This window comes from Podarcis melisellensis, assembly GCF_964234715.1.
Source record: "Podarcis melisellensis genome assembly, chromosome: 16".
Lineage (NCBI taxonomy): Eukaryota > Metazoa > Chordata > Lepidosauria > Squamata > Lacertidae > Podarcis > Podarcis melisellensis.
This window is the reverse complement of record NC_138533.1, coordinates 12887274-12901587: the sequence shown is the minus strand read 5'-3', so window position 1 is coordinate 12901587 and position 14314 is coordinate 12887274. Positions and strand designations below refer to the sequence as shown.

General features: G+C 43.6%; 1 protein-coding gene across 13 annotated transcripts in view; it reads left to right on the top strand.

The window, feature by feature from the left end:
* MARK2 (microtubule affinity regulating kinase 2) overlaps nt 1-14314 on the top strand; it is a 111553-nt gene that overhangs the window by 20297 nt on the left and 76942 nt on the right. The window contains exon 1 of one of the 13 annotated variants that reach the window (XM_081891429.1): nt 12182-12325. The exons of the other annotated variants lie outside the window; for them this stretch is intronic. Within the exon in view, the coding sequence (XP_081747555.1) occupies nt 12290-12325 (36 nt within the window). The 5' untranslated portion in view covers nt 12182-12289. Of the gene's footprint in view, nt 1-12181; nt 12326-14314 lie in introns of those variants that run through there. 13 annotated transcript variants of the gene reach the window in all.

The window sequence follows — 14314 nt, the reverse complement described above, 5'->3', positions numbered from 1 at the left end:
GAGGTGCTGAATACGTTTTATCAACCCAAATAATGCATAATATGCTGACTTGCATACTTCCGAGAGTTAACCACTGAAAAACAATTGCAGTTTTGAAACTGCAAGACTTTCCTAATACTATATTCACAGTTGACACCCATTCATTGCTACTACTGAACTATGAAGTGGAACGTTTTATTGGGGTGGAGATTTCCACCCTGTATCACAGGCTTAGTCCAGTTAAAAGATGGTAAGGCTGGGAAAGGCCTTTATGTTCCTGAAACACTGGAAAGCCACTTTCAATCAGAAGAAGCAGTGTTTGACTAGAGGACCTCTGGACTGACTTTGTATAAAGACCCTTCTTATATTATTATAAGTACAAGAGTAGCCAAAGTGGTTTCCTCCAGGTGTAATTGCGCTCCAACTCCCATCAGCCCCAGCCAGCACGGCTAGTTGTTGGGGACCATGGAAGTTGTAGTGTAGCAACATTTGAAGGGAACCACATTGGCTACCCCTGAAAGTGTAACTTTACCATGATGGATTGTGCTGAGGTTGACTATGAGCAGTCCTGTTCCTCCTGGAAAGATGAGAGAGAAATATTTTAAATAAGCTGTCTCTCTCCCCCACCCCATTGACCATTACATGTTCAGTAAACTCCTATTAACTTGAGCATGTGGAGCTCTTCTGCTTTTCCTGTTCAGCATTTTGGAAGCTTATATTGCCGTGGCTGTGTCCCCCACTCCCCACCCCCCGCCAAAAAAAAGAGTAGCTTCACAGTCCACTGGAAACCAGAGCTTGCGTCAAATAGAGCAGCAAACTCTTTAGCTACTGTTTGGGCTGACTCCATTGTGTGCCGGACAGTGGGACATTGTAGTGGAACCGATTAAGCAACAACGGAAAGGGGGGCAGCGGGGAGACAGATGCTCAAAAGAACCGTAGGTTCAGAGGGAGTTGAGCGGATATTTACAAAAGATTTTTTTCAGGAGGTTTACTATTTAACTGGTCCAAAAAGAGTTGTGGGGGGAGGAGACTTGGCCAACAGGCTGGTTATATATGGTCAATTACTTTACAGCGTTGATTTCATAATACTGTACCAGAGAGACTTGTGTTTTTTTTCTGGAGAAGCTATGAAACAAAGAAACACAATCCTTTTAAATCAGTGCTGGCCAACATTTCTCAGCAAGTGTACCACTAGTTCCATTCAAAATAAGTATTTGAACCACTTTTTAGAACACGTAGCATCTCCATATGCAGCCATTCTCTCCCCTCCTCTACACACCCACCATAGTTCTGTCACTTGTCTACTGAGCCAAGGCTAATCCTTTATTCCAGGGGTGAGGGATGTCTTTCAGCCAGAGGGCCACATTCTCCTCTGAGCAAACTTTCAAGGGCCACAAGCCAGTGGTAGGTGGAGCCAGGGGCAAAAATTGTTGGAGCAACCAAGGCAATTCTTACTTTTGCTTAGTGGACAGTTTTACCTCTGCCCCCCCTCCTTCACACGTGTCTGTCAATCCATGCAAACAACCTAAAGGAACAATCAGAGTTCCTTTTCACACTGGATAGCTCAGTGAGTTAGAGCGTGGTGCTGATAACACCAAGGTTTCAGGTTCAATCCCGGTATGGGACAGCTGCATATTCTTTCATTGCAAGGGGTTGGACTAGATGGTCCCTTCCAACTCTGCAGTTCCATGATTCTATGACTTGGGGTGTGAAGCAGGGGTGGTGTGGGGTGTGGCTGGGAAAGAGGGAACATGGCCTGGGGAGAGTTCTGAGCACTGGGTAAAGAGAGGCTTGAGAGGTTGCATTTGGCCTACGTAGGCCTGAGATATCCCACTTATGCTCTAAACACAGGCAGAGAACAGTGCAGGCTATAAGCCAGGGGTCCCCAAACTAAGGTCCGTGGGCTGGATAAGGCCCGAGGGACTTATTTATCTGGCCAGCGGCAACCCCTGCTGCCTGCTGCCGCCACCTGCTCTTACCAGCACTGCGCTGTGCGGCTGCCCACTTCCAGGTTGGAGGAGCACCGGAAATAGCTTATGTGCATGCGGAAGCGTTATGTCCAGTGCACATCTGGGTCTGAGGAGGCCCGTGCACATGCGCACAAGCTATTTCCGGTGCTCCTGCAACCCAGAAGTGCGCCAGAAATAACGTGTGCACACACGTGGGCATGTGCTCCCCCGCCCTCCGGCCCACTGCGTGATCGGCGCTGGAGACACTGGCCCGAGGCGCGGTAAGTTTGCTGACCCCTGCTATAAGCGGCCACAAAGTAGAATACAGTGTGGCGCTTGCTCTGTTAAGGCTCCTGTTGTGGAACCAGTTGATAGAAGGTGAAGGCAAAAGAAGGTTTGTCTGCTTTGGGGGTGATTCACTCTCTTTTTTAAGTAGCATGGTAGGCTTATGTCCTCCTTTTTGACAAAGTTACAGGACTGTTGGTGTAACAGCATTCAGAGTCTCCTAATTTTGTGTTGGTAGGTTTTAAAAATCCACATTCAAGGTCAACTCTGAATGGAGAAAGACGAAACCTGCCACAGTGCTCCTCTCTAGGTGTGCTGCAGTCTCCCCTGCTCCTGCCCCATGGTTTAAGGATGCACGTGATGGGTCGGCTGCTTATGTTTGCAAATATTAGCATACATGAATCATTCTCAAGTAACTGTGAACAGTTCTTTTTGGTTGTTATCATGGAGGAATCTTAAGGATAGGCTAAGCAGTTATCAGATTTGTTTAAAGTGAATTTAAGCAAATATAACACACAGGGCTCACTCCAAAATATTTGTGGCTGCCCACCCCCACCCCAGTGCAGCAGTAATTTTTATTTATTACATTTATTTATTCACTGCTTTCTACGAAAAAATATCAAAGCGACTTACAAATATATAAAATCCCAAATAGCTTATTGATCATATAAAACTATATTTATATAGGGGGGGGAATGCAGTAAAGCAAACCCTTATAAACATGTTCATCCAGAAACAAGTATAAAAAAGGACAACTCTTGCCCCCTGGCAGGAATGATAGACCTCTCTCAAACTTTTTAAAGTATGTGTGTGGAGTCAAATATTGCATTGTGGTTTCTGTTGATGGCATGGGAAATTGATAGGCCTGTGTGTTTGGGGCATGCCTGAATAATAGAGCAGGGACAGGGGATCTGTGGCCCTCTACAATGTTGTGCACTGCTGCTACCATTATCTCTGACCATTAGCCATTCTGTCATGGGTTGATGTGAGTTGACGTCTAACAATATCTGGTGTGCTACAGGTTCCCCACTACTGGTACAGGGGCATATGATTGCTCGAGTTCATATAGAAACTACCACAAGTCCTTTGGCACCATAGAAATGTACTGTAGCAGAAACTTTCATGGACTGGAGCCCATTTCATCTGATGCATGGGTAGGCAAACTAAGGCCCGGGGGCTCTATCCGGCCCAATTGCCTTCTAAATCCGGCCCATGGATGGTCTGGGAATCATTATGTTTTTACATGAGTAGAATGTGATTTTATTTAAAATGCATCTCTGGGTTGTTTGTGGGGCATAGGAATTCGTTCATCTCCCCCCCCCCAAAAAAAAATATAGTCCGGCCCCCCGCAAGGTCTGAGGGACAGTGGACAGGACCCCTGCTGAAAAAGTTTGCTGACCCCTGATCTGATGCATGACCTGTTATCCTTAGTTGAAAGAGAGAGAGGAAAACTTGTCTGTAGAGAGGGGGGAAATTGTAACCAGCAAGGCCACAAAGGCCGTGAAATGCAAGAGCCGCAGTAGGTCTGCATACCCTCAACAGTGGTAATTGGTGCTAATACAGTCTTCCTAGCTTTGCTGTGTTAGTTTAGCACCTCTGGTAGGGGAGAGACCCCACAATCCCTGGGATTTAGTTTCAACTGAATGCTAGCTGAAGTGGAGAGGAGCACTTTCCTTCTGTGGGTGACCAATTTCCTGCTAGACTAATCAACCACTCCCCCAAATAACGCACATTGGTGTTCTTGCAGGCAGCCTCAGACAGGGCAGCATGTGAATTATTACTCTTGAGTGCGCACATTTCCTATCCCCACCCCACCCCCGCCCACTAGAGTGGGATGGGACCTGAGAAGAGCAACTTAAGGAAGGGAGCTGCTGCTGCTGCTGCCTCTGCTGCTGCTGCTGCTGCTGTTGGAAGCAAAAGTGGTTGGGTGGCACTCCTATTTGAAATACTTTCTGGACTTCCAGATGAAGATGGCAACAATTGAGGCTGCTTTGTCCTTGAGTTCCAGGGTCTGTTCTAGTTTTAATTTGCTTTATCTTGAATAATTTCAAAGTGTTAAAGTCAGTGGACCTAGCAGTTGATGTTGGTTGCCACATACAGTCAAGAAGCATATCTGTTTTACTTCTATGTGAACTTAAAAGCCATTTATTTTAATTGCAGGATAGGAGATTGGAGAGCAGCTCTTTTGGCTCAGAGTTTTAAACTGATAAATGCTTAAAATACCATCTTGACCAAAAGATACTCTGTAGTTTTAACATGGTTATTACATGTGTACAGACCTGTAGTACTTCAGAACTCCAGAAGTGTCCATTGCCAAATTTAGTCCAGGAATCTATGCTGCACTATTGTGACTCAGCAAGGGATGCAGATGTAACTTTATTCCCCCCCCCCATTTTTTAAAATTCATTTTATAACACAACTAAACAACACAAAAAGAAAAAACAAACAATGCAAACAAATTCTTGTCTTATATCTTCTACTTCTAACCCTACAGCCTATATCCACTTCCAAAGCTATTCTACTATTTAAATATTAACATATTTTTTCAGATATTCAGATATTCTCCCAGTCTGTTCGGCAAGTTCCACATAGTCCATCATCTTCATCTGCCATTCTTTGATGGTTGTTAAATCTTGTTTCTTCCCATTCTTCGCTAGTAATATTCTCGCAGCTGTTGTGGCATACAGAAAAAAAGTAACATCCTTTCTGGGGTTTTCACACCCACACACACCCACACACTATACCAAGTAAAAAGGCTTCTGGTTTCTTAATAGATGTGTTTTTCAACACTTTTTTCAGTTCATTATAAATCCTTTCCCAGAAGTCTTTTACCTTGGGGCACATCCACCACATGTGGTAAAAGGTTCCTTCTTTTTTCTTACATTTCCAGCATTTATTATCATGAGTATGATACATTTTTGCTAACCATCTGTACATCATTTTCATCAAATTTTCTCTTAATATATTACATGCTGTAAATTTAATTCCTTTTTTCCACAATTTCTCCTAATCCACCATCATAATATTGTGCCCCACATGGGATGCAGATGTAACTTTAAAGCGCTTGCAGGAAGATTAAATTGATATATCTTACATGGAGAGCCCTGGAACTTTACATTGTGAGTGTGCAAGTATGGGACTGGAGAAGCCTTATCCCAGGTAAGAGATTTTGCTACATACTCCTAATGAAAGCTTAGCTAACTGTTCAACTGATCTGGGCTTGCTAGGTGCTGATATATATGCTCCAAGGTAACCTCAGCTTCCTCCATATAATGAAAGCTCAACTAAGCGTAATAACAATCTTGGCATAACAGACTCTACCACAACAGAGACTGAAACTCCTTCACTGTGGGAACTTTTACGCCACCAATGTCTCCTGTCTAAACAAACAGCAGAGGGAATCTTTAGCAGAATCGACACATTGGAAAAGGAAATTTTGGGTTTGAATGCCGTCATTGGTGCACTGGCTGTGTTAGTGAAGACAGGAATTCTGACTGTAGCCCTGCAGATAAGACCTACCAGCAAAGAAACTGAAGTTAGTGGTGGTTTGAAGGTACATCAAGATGGGAATAGGTCTGCATTTGCTGAGACCCTATCAGATTCAGTAACCAAACAGTTAAATTACATCTATCAAGATCGGACCCTAGAAACCTGCTTTTACACCAAAATGAATGCTCAAGAAATGGATTTTTGGGAGTTGTTTTCCATTCTCAACCCTTTCAGATTCAAGCCTCCTGGTAGTGGATTAGTATGCTGATAACCCACTTGCTACCATCCAAGGAAATGATCTCAGCCCATCACCTGATCTAATTTGTTTAAGCCCCAATCTGGCATCTTTCGATGGAACTCCAGATGCTTTAGGTCATCACTCCCAAGTTTCCTGCTCTACAGCGCAGACGAGAGGAAAAGGCAGCAAACGATGAATTAATAAACCCACTTTGAAAGGTAGCGAATGAGGGAGAAAGTTCAAATTTCAGTGATGATTCTTCTAAAAAGAGGTCCCCAGATGTTCTGCAGGTGGTCATTCATAACTGGCCAATGAAGAAATCCAGTGGAATAATGAAAACAGAATCTGAACTGCAAGCAGGACTGAAAGGTTGCCCACCTCTGACTTGGTAGTACAGGCAAACCCCCCTTTATGCATGTTCAATGTGTGCACACGTCGCAAAGGGGGTAGGGCGGAATGGGGGTGCTTGCAGGCTTTTTCAGTGGCATTTCAAATATACGCAGAATGTGTGGTGCTGGTGAATGTAACTCCAGTGTAAATGGGGGATGTCTGTACAATTATTTCCTTTGCATGCAGATGGCCCCAGTTTCAATCTGGCATCTCCAGACAGGACTGGAACTCTGGAGAGCCCCTACCAGATAGAGTAGGTAGTACAGGCAATGACCAAGTCATGCACACAATGGCTCTGTACCAAACCTGTGCAGGCCTGTGCTACTACACTTGTTAACTAAATTCTTCTGGAGGTTCCTGCAGATAAAATTAGGCCCCCTTTCTCGGTGGGGAATCTAGCATCTGTAGTTAAAATAAATTCAGGTAGTAGGTGATGGGAAAGACCCTTCTTCCTGAGACCCTGGAGAGCCTTTGCCAGTCAGAGCAGGTAATACTGGTTTAGATGGAAAACCATCTCACAGGTCACACAAGTTGTTTTCCTATTATTATCTTTTATGGCTACTAAAAAGGAGCCCTAGTTAACTGGTTTGCAGATTTTTTAATATATGTACTTCGAAAAGCTGCAGATAGCACAGACCATCTTAGAAAGATTCTTCATTTTTTATTCTCTGTTGCCTTCTCTACAGTGATGTGGGCTAGGACGTATGAGTGCATCAACTTGAAACAGCCTGCTCCAGCCTGGTACCCTCCACTCCACTGATCATTTACATGTAGTTTGGCCAGTGGTTGGGGATGGTGAAATTTGTCTTAAACATATGTAGGGTACCAAGTTGGAGTTGGCTGCCTCAAGAAGGCATACAATTTCCCTCGGAACTACTTTTTCCTCAAATGCAGATTTTAAAGGATTGATCATATTAGTATCAGTTGGTTGGTTGACTAATTACCAATTAATTAATTGCCAGGGCTCTCTCCCAATCTAAAATACAAAGAAGAAACTTAATTGACTGATAGCCCTAGTAATAACCAACCCTCTGTGCTCTTAAAAATGGGGACAGAATGTAGATGTAACCAGACTTTCAACCCCCCTCCTTTCTTGCATCCTGCAACGTGACTTTGTACAAAACGAGGGTTGCCAGTTGCAGCTGCTGCTTCCAGAGAACTGTGCAAACACCTTCATTTTTTAAAAATCCCTGGGCAGATGGTAGGGCTTCTCAGAAGCTTCAGCTCCTTTGAAGCTGAGCACTACTTCCATTTATTATATATTACCGTTTTTGTTTTGACTTTCTTTTGAAGGATCTCTGGGTGGCATACTGCTCTTGCCCTCTGAGGTAGGCTGGGTTGAGAGATAGTGACTGGCCCAAAGTCACCCAGTGAGCTTTATGGCTGACTATGGATCTGAACCCAAATTTAGTGCTCTTTCTGCTGCTTGCACCTTGAATAGAGTGAGTTAGCTCTTTAGGAAATGTTAGAAGCAGTGGCAGAATTTCCTTTGATAAAGAGAGAACACATCTCAAAACTTGTCTGTCAGTCCAGCCATTGGGTGCTTTCGTCCTGCTTTTTAAAAAATCCTTGTTATTTGTGCTACCTGTTTGCCCTGAGCCATCTAGATCCATCAGCAGAGATTAACACGACATGGCTCAGTTTTGAAGGTATTTCCTTAGCCTACGACTTTGTTTGCATGCTTGGATGGGCAGCTTGAAATTTCCCCTTCACCAATTACTTATTTGGTCTCTTTCTGTACCGCCACCCCACCCACATCTCTCTTTCTTCAAAAGTAGTGATTTCCCCCCCTTTCTAGTTAGCAGCTGTCTAGCTGGGAGTTGAAACTTTTCACTCAGGGTTCCTGAAGGAGGGGCAATGTGACCGATGCTTCTAAATAGTTTTGGGTGTTATTTTTGTTGTTTGGAAGAGAACCATAGCAGCATGTTCTCCCTGCTTGATTTGGAGACCTTTTTCTCTCCTTGGTTGGGGTAGGGAAAGGACAGAAATGGAGTGGAAGTGCAGCTGAGCCCTTTATACAAAACAAGACGACAGGCAGAGGGCACAGAGTTCAGTGTCACATTACATGGTACAGGCTTTGAAGACTGGCCAGCAACAGACCTAAGTGTCTGCATCCACCCACCAGGATCTTTGCCAAAGGCTTCCGTATTTGGATCCACTTTATCCTCCACTTCCAGGTGTTCTTAAAGGCCCTGTATTGAAACAAGCATGGTTAAGGGATGGTTTCCAGCTGGAGGGAGAGGGGGACCTCATGGAATACCTGCAGAAACTTACGTCTAAGGAGGTGTGTCAAAACACAACACCCTCCAAAACAAAATGTACAAGCAGAGGCAGGACCCTTCCCTCATGCTCCCTTCCAGTAACCATCCTGGATGCTCAGATGCACAAGATCCTAAAGTGACTTGATTTTGATAGGTTGGAAAAATACTTTTCCAGCCTCTCCTCATGTTTTGTTTGGTGTGTCTGGACCAAGGAAGAGTGTCAAACTGTCTTGCTTCATCTTCTTCCAGTTGCTGCATTACAGTCCAGGAGACTTGGTTGCCCAGCCTCTGTTTCCTTTGAAAGTGTGCAGATATTGGGGTTTATGAACACACCCACACCTACCACCTCCCACCTCCTTACCCCATATGTCTTGCAGAGGTCCTCCTGTTCTGTCTGCAAACTATGGGCAAGGTTGGCTTCTCAAGGATGGGGGCCTAGAAGCTGCTTTAAGACCCTGATGTGGTGAAAAGTGGAATAAAGTCTGTGTTCTATGCTTATAATAATATTTTATTCTCTTGTTAATTATGCTGTTTTAACTGTTCATTTTATATTTGTCTTCGTCTGGTAATGTTTCCTTTTGAAATGTTTTAGGGGTTTTTTGTTGTTAACTTTGCTGCGTTGACTTCTCTATAATGTTTTATTTTGAAATGTTTGTTTCCTGTTGGTTATGTTGCTTTAAATGTATAGTTTATGTTTGACTTTCTTCAGTAATGTTTTATTCTGGATTGTTTTATTTGATGTTTTAATGTGTTGTAAACCACTTTCAGATTTTTTCCTAAAAATATAAAGTGGTATGGAAATGAATAATAAGAATTATTGTTGTTAAAATAAAATAAACAGAACCTGGCTTATGGAATTCCCTCCCTGAAGAGGCATTCCTGGCACCAGCATTATTGTCTTTTGGTATCAGGCACGGATTTAAAAAAGATAAATCTCACAGACTTTTTAGGTTGTTATTTAGACACACTACAATTTAATATAAATTTTTATTTAGTATTTTTGACTTGCTTTTGCATGCTGTCCTGGAAGATTTGCTGAAAGGGGCAGTGTATAAAAATATCAGATGAATAAATAAGTTTGATTTGTGTCTGTAGCAAGTCACTGACACAGCCTCTGTGGATGCAGAGAGCTCTTTCCCACCATCCGGAACTTTAGTGGAATTAAATTGGAGCCATGCAAACCCACCCCACTCGCCTGCAATCTTTTCTTTAGGTCCCAACCCTTCCCCCTGCTGCCAGCTGTTTAAGCTGATCTGTAAAGAATGCTCTTTTCTCTGGCTTCTAGGCTTGGATTATACAGCTCTTTAACCAGCTCTCTCCAATCCAGCAAAAGTAGCATGGCGGGTGCAGGGGTTGGGGGAGATCTGGCAAAGTCTGTTGCCCTATGGCAGTTGTTTCTTTTTCACTACCCCTCCCTTAAATATCATTCACATTATGGTGCTCCATATAAAGAGGCTAGGAAGTGGGTGTAAGCTACCTGTAATGGAGGTGCCCCATGGCTGTGGGAATTAATATACAGATGACTTGCTAGAAAAGATTATGTGACAGATTAAAAACAGGAAAAGAATCCTTTAGGAAACTGAGAGCCTTTTGTTACATACTGGACTCCATTTTAACTGTATGGAAATGCTAGAGAAGGCGGCCAGAATGTTTTCTAACTTCTCAGGAATTGTAGACATTGTCATTTGCTTTAAATTTATTTTGAATCTTGAGGAGAGGATATAAATGACACTGGCCATTTTTATTTTTTTATTTTTTTCATGTCTTTTTATTTGCTTTCCTATAATGAAAGATAGATTTTAGCTCAGTTGGTAGAGCATGAGACTCTAAATCTCAGGGTTGTGGGTTCGAGCTCTATGTTGGGCAGAAAGATTCCTGCATTGCAGGAGGGTGGGCTAGGGGTCCCTAGAACTCTACGATTATATGAGAAGAAGGCTACCTCAAGACAAAGATGGCTTAGTAAAACAGACCAGGGGGAAACCCCAGTTTCAGTGCATGAGGAATACAATCTTCTTCATAAATTCATAATAGGAAAAGAAATAATGGGTCTGCATGGGTAGGTAAGCTATGCAGGAAAAGTGGGGTAAATCGATTCTCACCTGATTTTAAACTTTCCTCCCTCTCCCCTGGGGGCAATTTTTACTTACCACAGGCGAGTGGCTTTATCTACATTTCTATATAGATTTCAGTCTTGGCACCTCCTTCCTCACTCCCCTCTTTTGGGTTACAAATAAAACCTGAAACAATAATTAAAATTGCAATTCAAAATAGAAACAATGCTAGTTTATGCAGCACTGAAACAAGTGTATTTTTTTTCAGCTTCCTGGAATGCTGTTAGCAAGGGAGGTAGGCTTCCCTCACTTGAGAAGACCTTTATGACCTATTTCCCCCCCCCCCTCTTTTTTTAATTGCATCTTTTTAACTTGAGCCACATTTGGTTTTTAGATCGGCTGTTGTAATAATCCTGCTCCTGCTATCTGGCTACCCACCTCAAAGTGGGGTTGATTGTTGCAGTCAAGGACAATGTGGGAAGCAACCTATTACTTATGGTGGGCTATTCACACATGTGGAATAGATGAGGAGAAAACCTTAGTTTGTTTACAATGTGCTTTTTAATTTTGTTATTGCTCCACATATATACACTAATGTTGTAATTCTTACAACACCCCTGAAAAGTGACCCTCCATTCTGATTCAGAGCTTGCGTGGCCTCTACTGATCCAGATGTTGCAGAGCTGAGTATTATCAGCCAGGTGTTCACACCTCGCCCCAGATTTCCTGATGACCACTTCCAAAGGCTTCATGTAGATTTGGGACAAGATGCCACCCTGTGGCACCCCGGGGGGCGGGCGGGGAGAAAATCACTCAGTGGTAATACCTGAAACCAAGCCTGGATATAGAATCTGAAGCACCATAGAACAGTGCCTCCAGTACCCATCCCACTAAGTCGACTCAGAAGGATAACATGGTCAATGACAGCAAAAGCTGCTTGGAGATCATGTTAAGAATAACCAGTTTGCACTTTCCCTGTTCGCCTCTCCATAAAAGTGCAATGAATTTTGTCCCAGTGAACCTTTCCACAGCCTTTGATTTCCCCCCCCCCCACACCTGCTTGTTTTTCTCCCCTTTGAAAAAATACTCTGCTATTACTTCCCCTCCTTCGCACAATTGTTTTTCTGTGGCACTCCCGGCCCTGCTAAACTTCTCCTGCATCCTGTTTTACCGCTGCAATATCAACTCTCTCCTTCTCATGATATTTCCCAGCTGCGTCTTCGTCTCGCTGAATTACTTGTGTCAAGGTATATTAAGTTTCTGGAAGCAAGCCAGTTTCCCCTTCCCCCCTCCCGTGTGTGTGTGTGTGGGGGGCGGTTGGAGTGCAGAGGGGAGATAACTGTTATGGGGTTTCAGGTTTTCCTGTGTGTAGCTTTCTGTATGTTCCCCAGATATCTCACGGCACATCTGAGTTAGATGTGTGCTGCCAAACAGCAGGAAGCTTTCTCTAAAATGCCAACAAATCTCTCCCCTCCCCATCCACCCTGCACCTCCCTCCCTCCTCCCTCCCGCTAGTCTGGGAGGGAGGAAGAGGCGGGGCTAGTGCCATACACAGGGAAGTAACCTTTCAGTTCCCTTGCAAGGAGTAGGACAAACAGGAATTGCTGGCCCATGAGAAGTGGCAGCTAGCCTGTCTAACAGCTCCCTATGACGGCTGCGATATGGAAGAGAATTAATGGGCTAGTGAGTACCGGGCAGGAGGGGGAGGGAGCTGAGCAGCCAACCACAATCCCGGTGTTCTGGGTGGGGTGTGTGTGTGTATGTGTGGCATCTTAAGCTGCGCTTGTCACTCTCATAACTACTCTTGAGAGCCTTTGGGGGAAAGCAGGGAGGTGCCTTGGGAGCCTCCAGCCTCTGTTCATTGGGGGGAGAGCACAGTTGTTGATGATGGTGATGATTACCCAGGCTTGATGGAGAGACAGGCTTTGTGGTTCTGTTTCTCTTCCTCTCTCTCTTTAAATTGTTGTTTAAATCATGTTAACTCCTGTTGTTTGGTTGGAACTCTTTACCTTCCCATAAGTGATATTTGAAGCTTTTACTTGAAAGCCCAGTAAAAACAGAGTCATCTTTTTCTCCCTCTCTTGCGTTTATTTTTTTGGATCGGCTATTTGCACTTGGAGGCAGGTTTTCTGCTGGGAAAGTCATTTGTTTAAGCACGGTTATGCAGCCCTTTGAGGAGTAGTGAACATGTATCCAACTTGGCTTTGTTTTCTTTCTTTTCCCGTTCAAGAAAACATGCCAATTTTACAGTGCTTTATTCAGAACCTGAAATTTGGAGTGTGACTTGCAAGTTTTGACACACTAGTGAATATTCCCGTGGCAAAAGAGGGGTGTAAACAAGTGGACAGGGACCATAGTGGTGTTTGGAGAGGTGGGGGCACACCTGCATGTCATAAATGGTGGGGACAGGTAGCAATGGGCACAGAAACACTGCTTCTGAACATTGCGGGGGGGGTTGGGGGCTGGGGTTGACACTCTTTGTTTTCAGGTATCTCTGCAACATTGAGGACTATAAACTTGCTGCTTTTGTTTGTTTGCAAAAGCGTTAAAATTGACAATCAATTGAAATTGGGGGTCTCAGGAGTCAATACTCCTGGGCAGAATTGTAGAATACAGACTTGCTGGGTGAAAAACTTGAATGAACCCTGGAATCTTGTACACAGGTCTCTAAATCAAGAAGCTGGAGCCGTCTAATGTGTGTGTCTGGGCAGTCCTGCTATTAATGGTTCCTTTTATACCTCAGCTATTTTTATTGATGGCATGTGCACTACAGCCCGGCCAGCAAAACAGAGGTGCCTGGGGTTTATTTTGGTGTCACTGAATAATCTTCAAACATTTCATCGCCCATTTCCTCCTTGGCATAGTAGAAAACTTTGACGAGTGGGGGGAGCAGAAGTACTCTTGTTTAATTTTTTTTAAAAAAGAATGTTCTGAGGTATCTCTGGTGATTCCTGAAATGGCTCCATTAGCTGGCAGGAGGTCTTGTTAGAAAGCTCCCAGCTTACTTGATTTCTTTTTTAAATTGTGTTCCTAGTCCTCAGGGTTTCAAGCACATATTTGTCTCAGAATGCCAAAAGGTCACAAATATGGAACCAAATGCAAAGGAAGCCCAAATTGCTACATTTTTAAAATGAGCACTTTTTAATTTACAAAACCGGTGTTGTTTGTCTTCAACATTACTGAGTAGTATGCCAGAATTCCCTGTTTAGGGATGGGAACTGAGGCTGAGAATATGTAACTTGAGCGTATGTTTCCACGCAGAAGGTCCCCAGGAGCAGTCTCTAGATACAGTTGGGAAACACTCCCTGGAGAGCTGCTGCCAGTTAGTGTAGACAATACTGAGCTAGACAGACCCGTGGCCTGACTCTGTATAAGGCAGATTTCTTGGTCCAACTCATTGGTTGCACCACACACTCTTGTTTGTGGATGTTTTGGCACTTGGGATTTCTGATTCTATGACAAAGTTTTTTAAAAAAATTATTTAAGAGCTCAAATTTTTCCACATTTTAGTGTACAACTTTAAGAAGAGAATTTGTTCAGAGGGCTTGAACAATTTGCTTGTACAATTGCTGAATTGTAAATTCAGATGCTCTTAAATATTAGTGGGATCCCTGTCTTACCTTGTACTTGAGTGGCGAATATAGCACAACTCATTGGCCTGTGTATCATAAG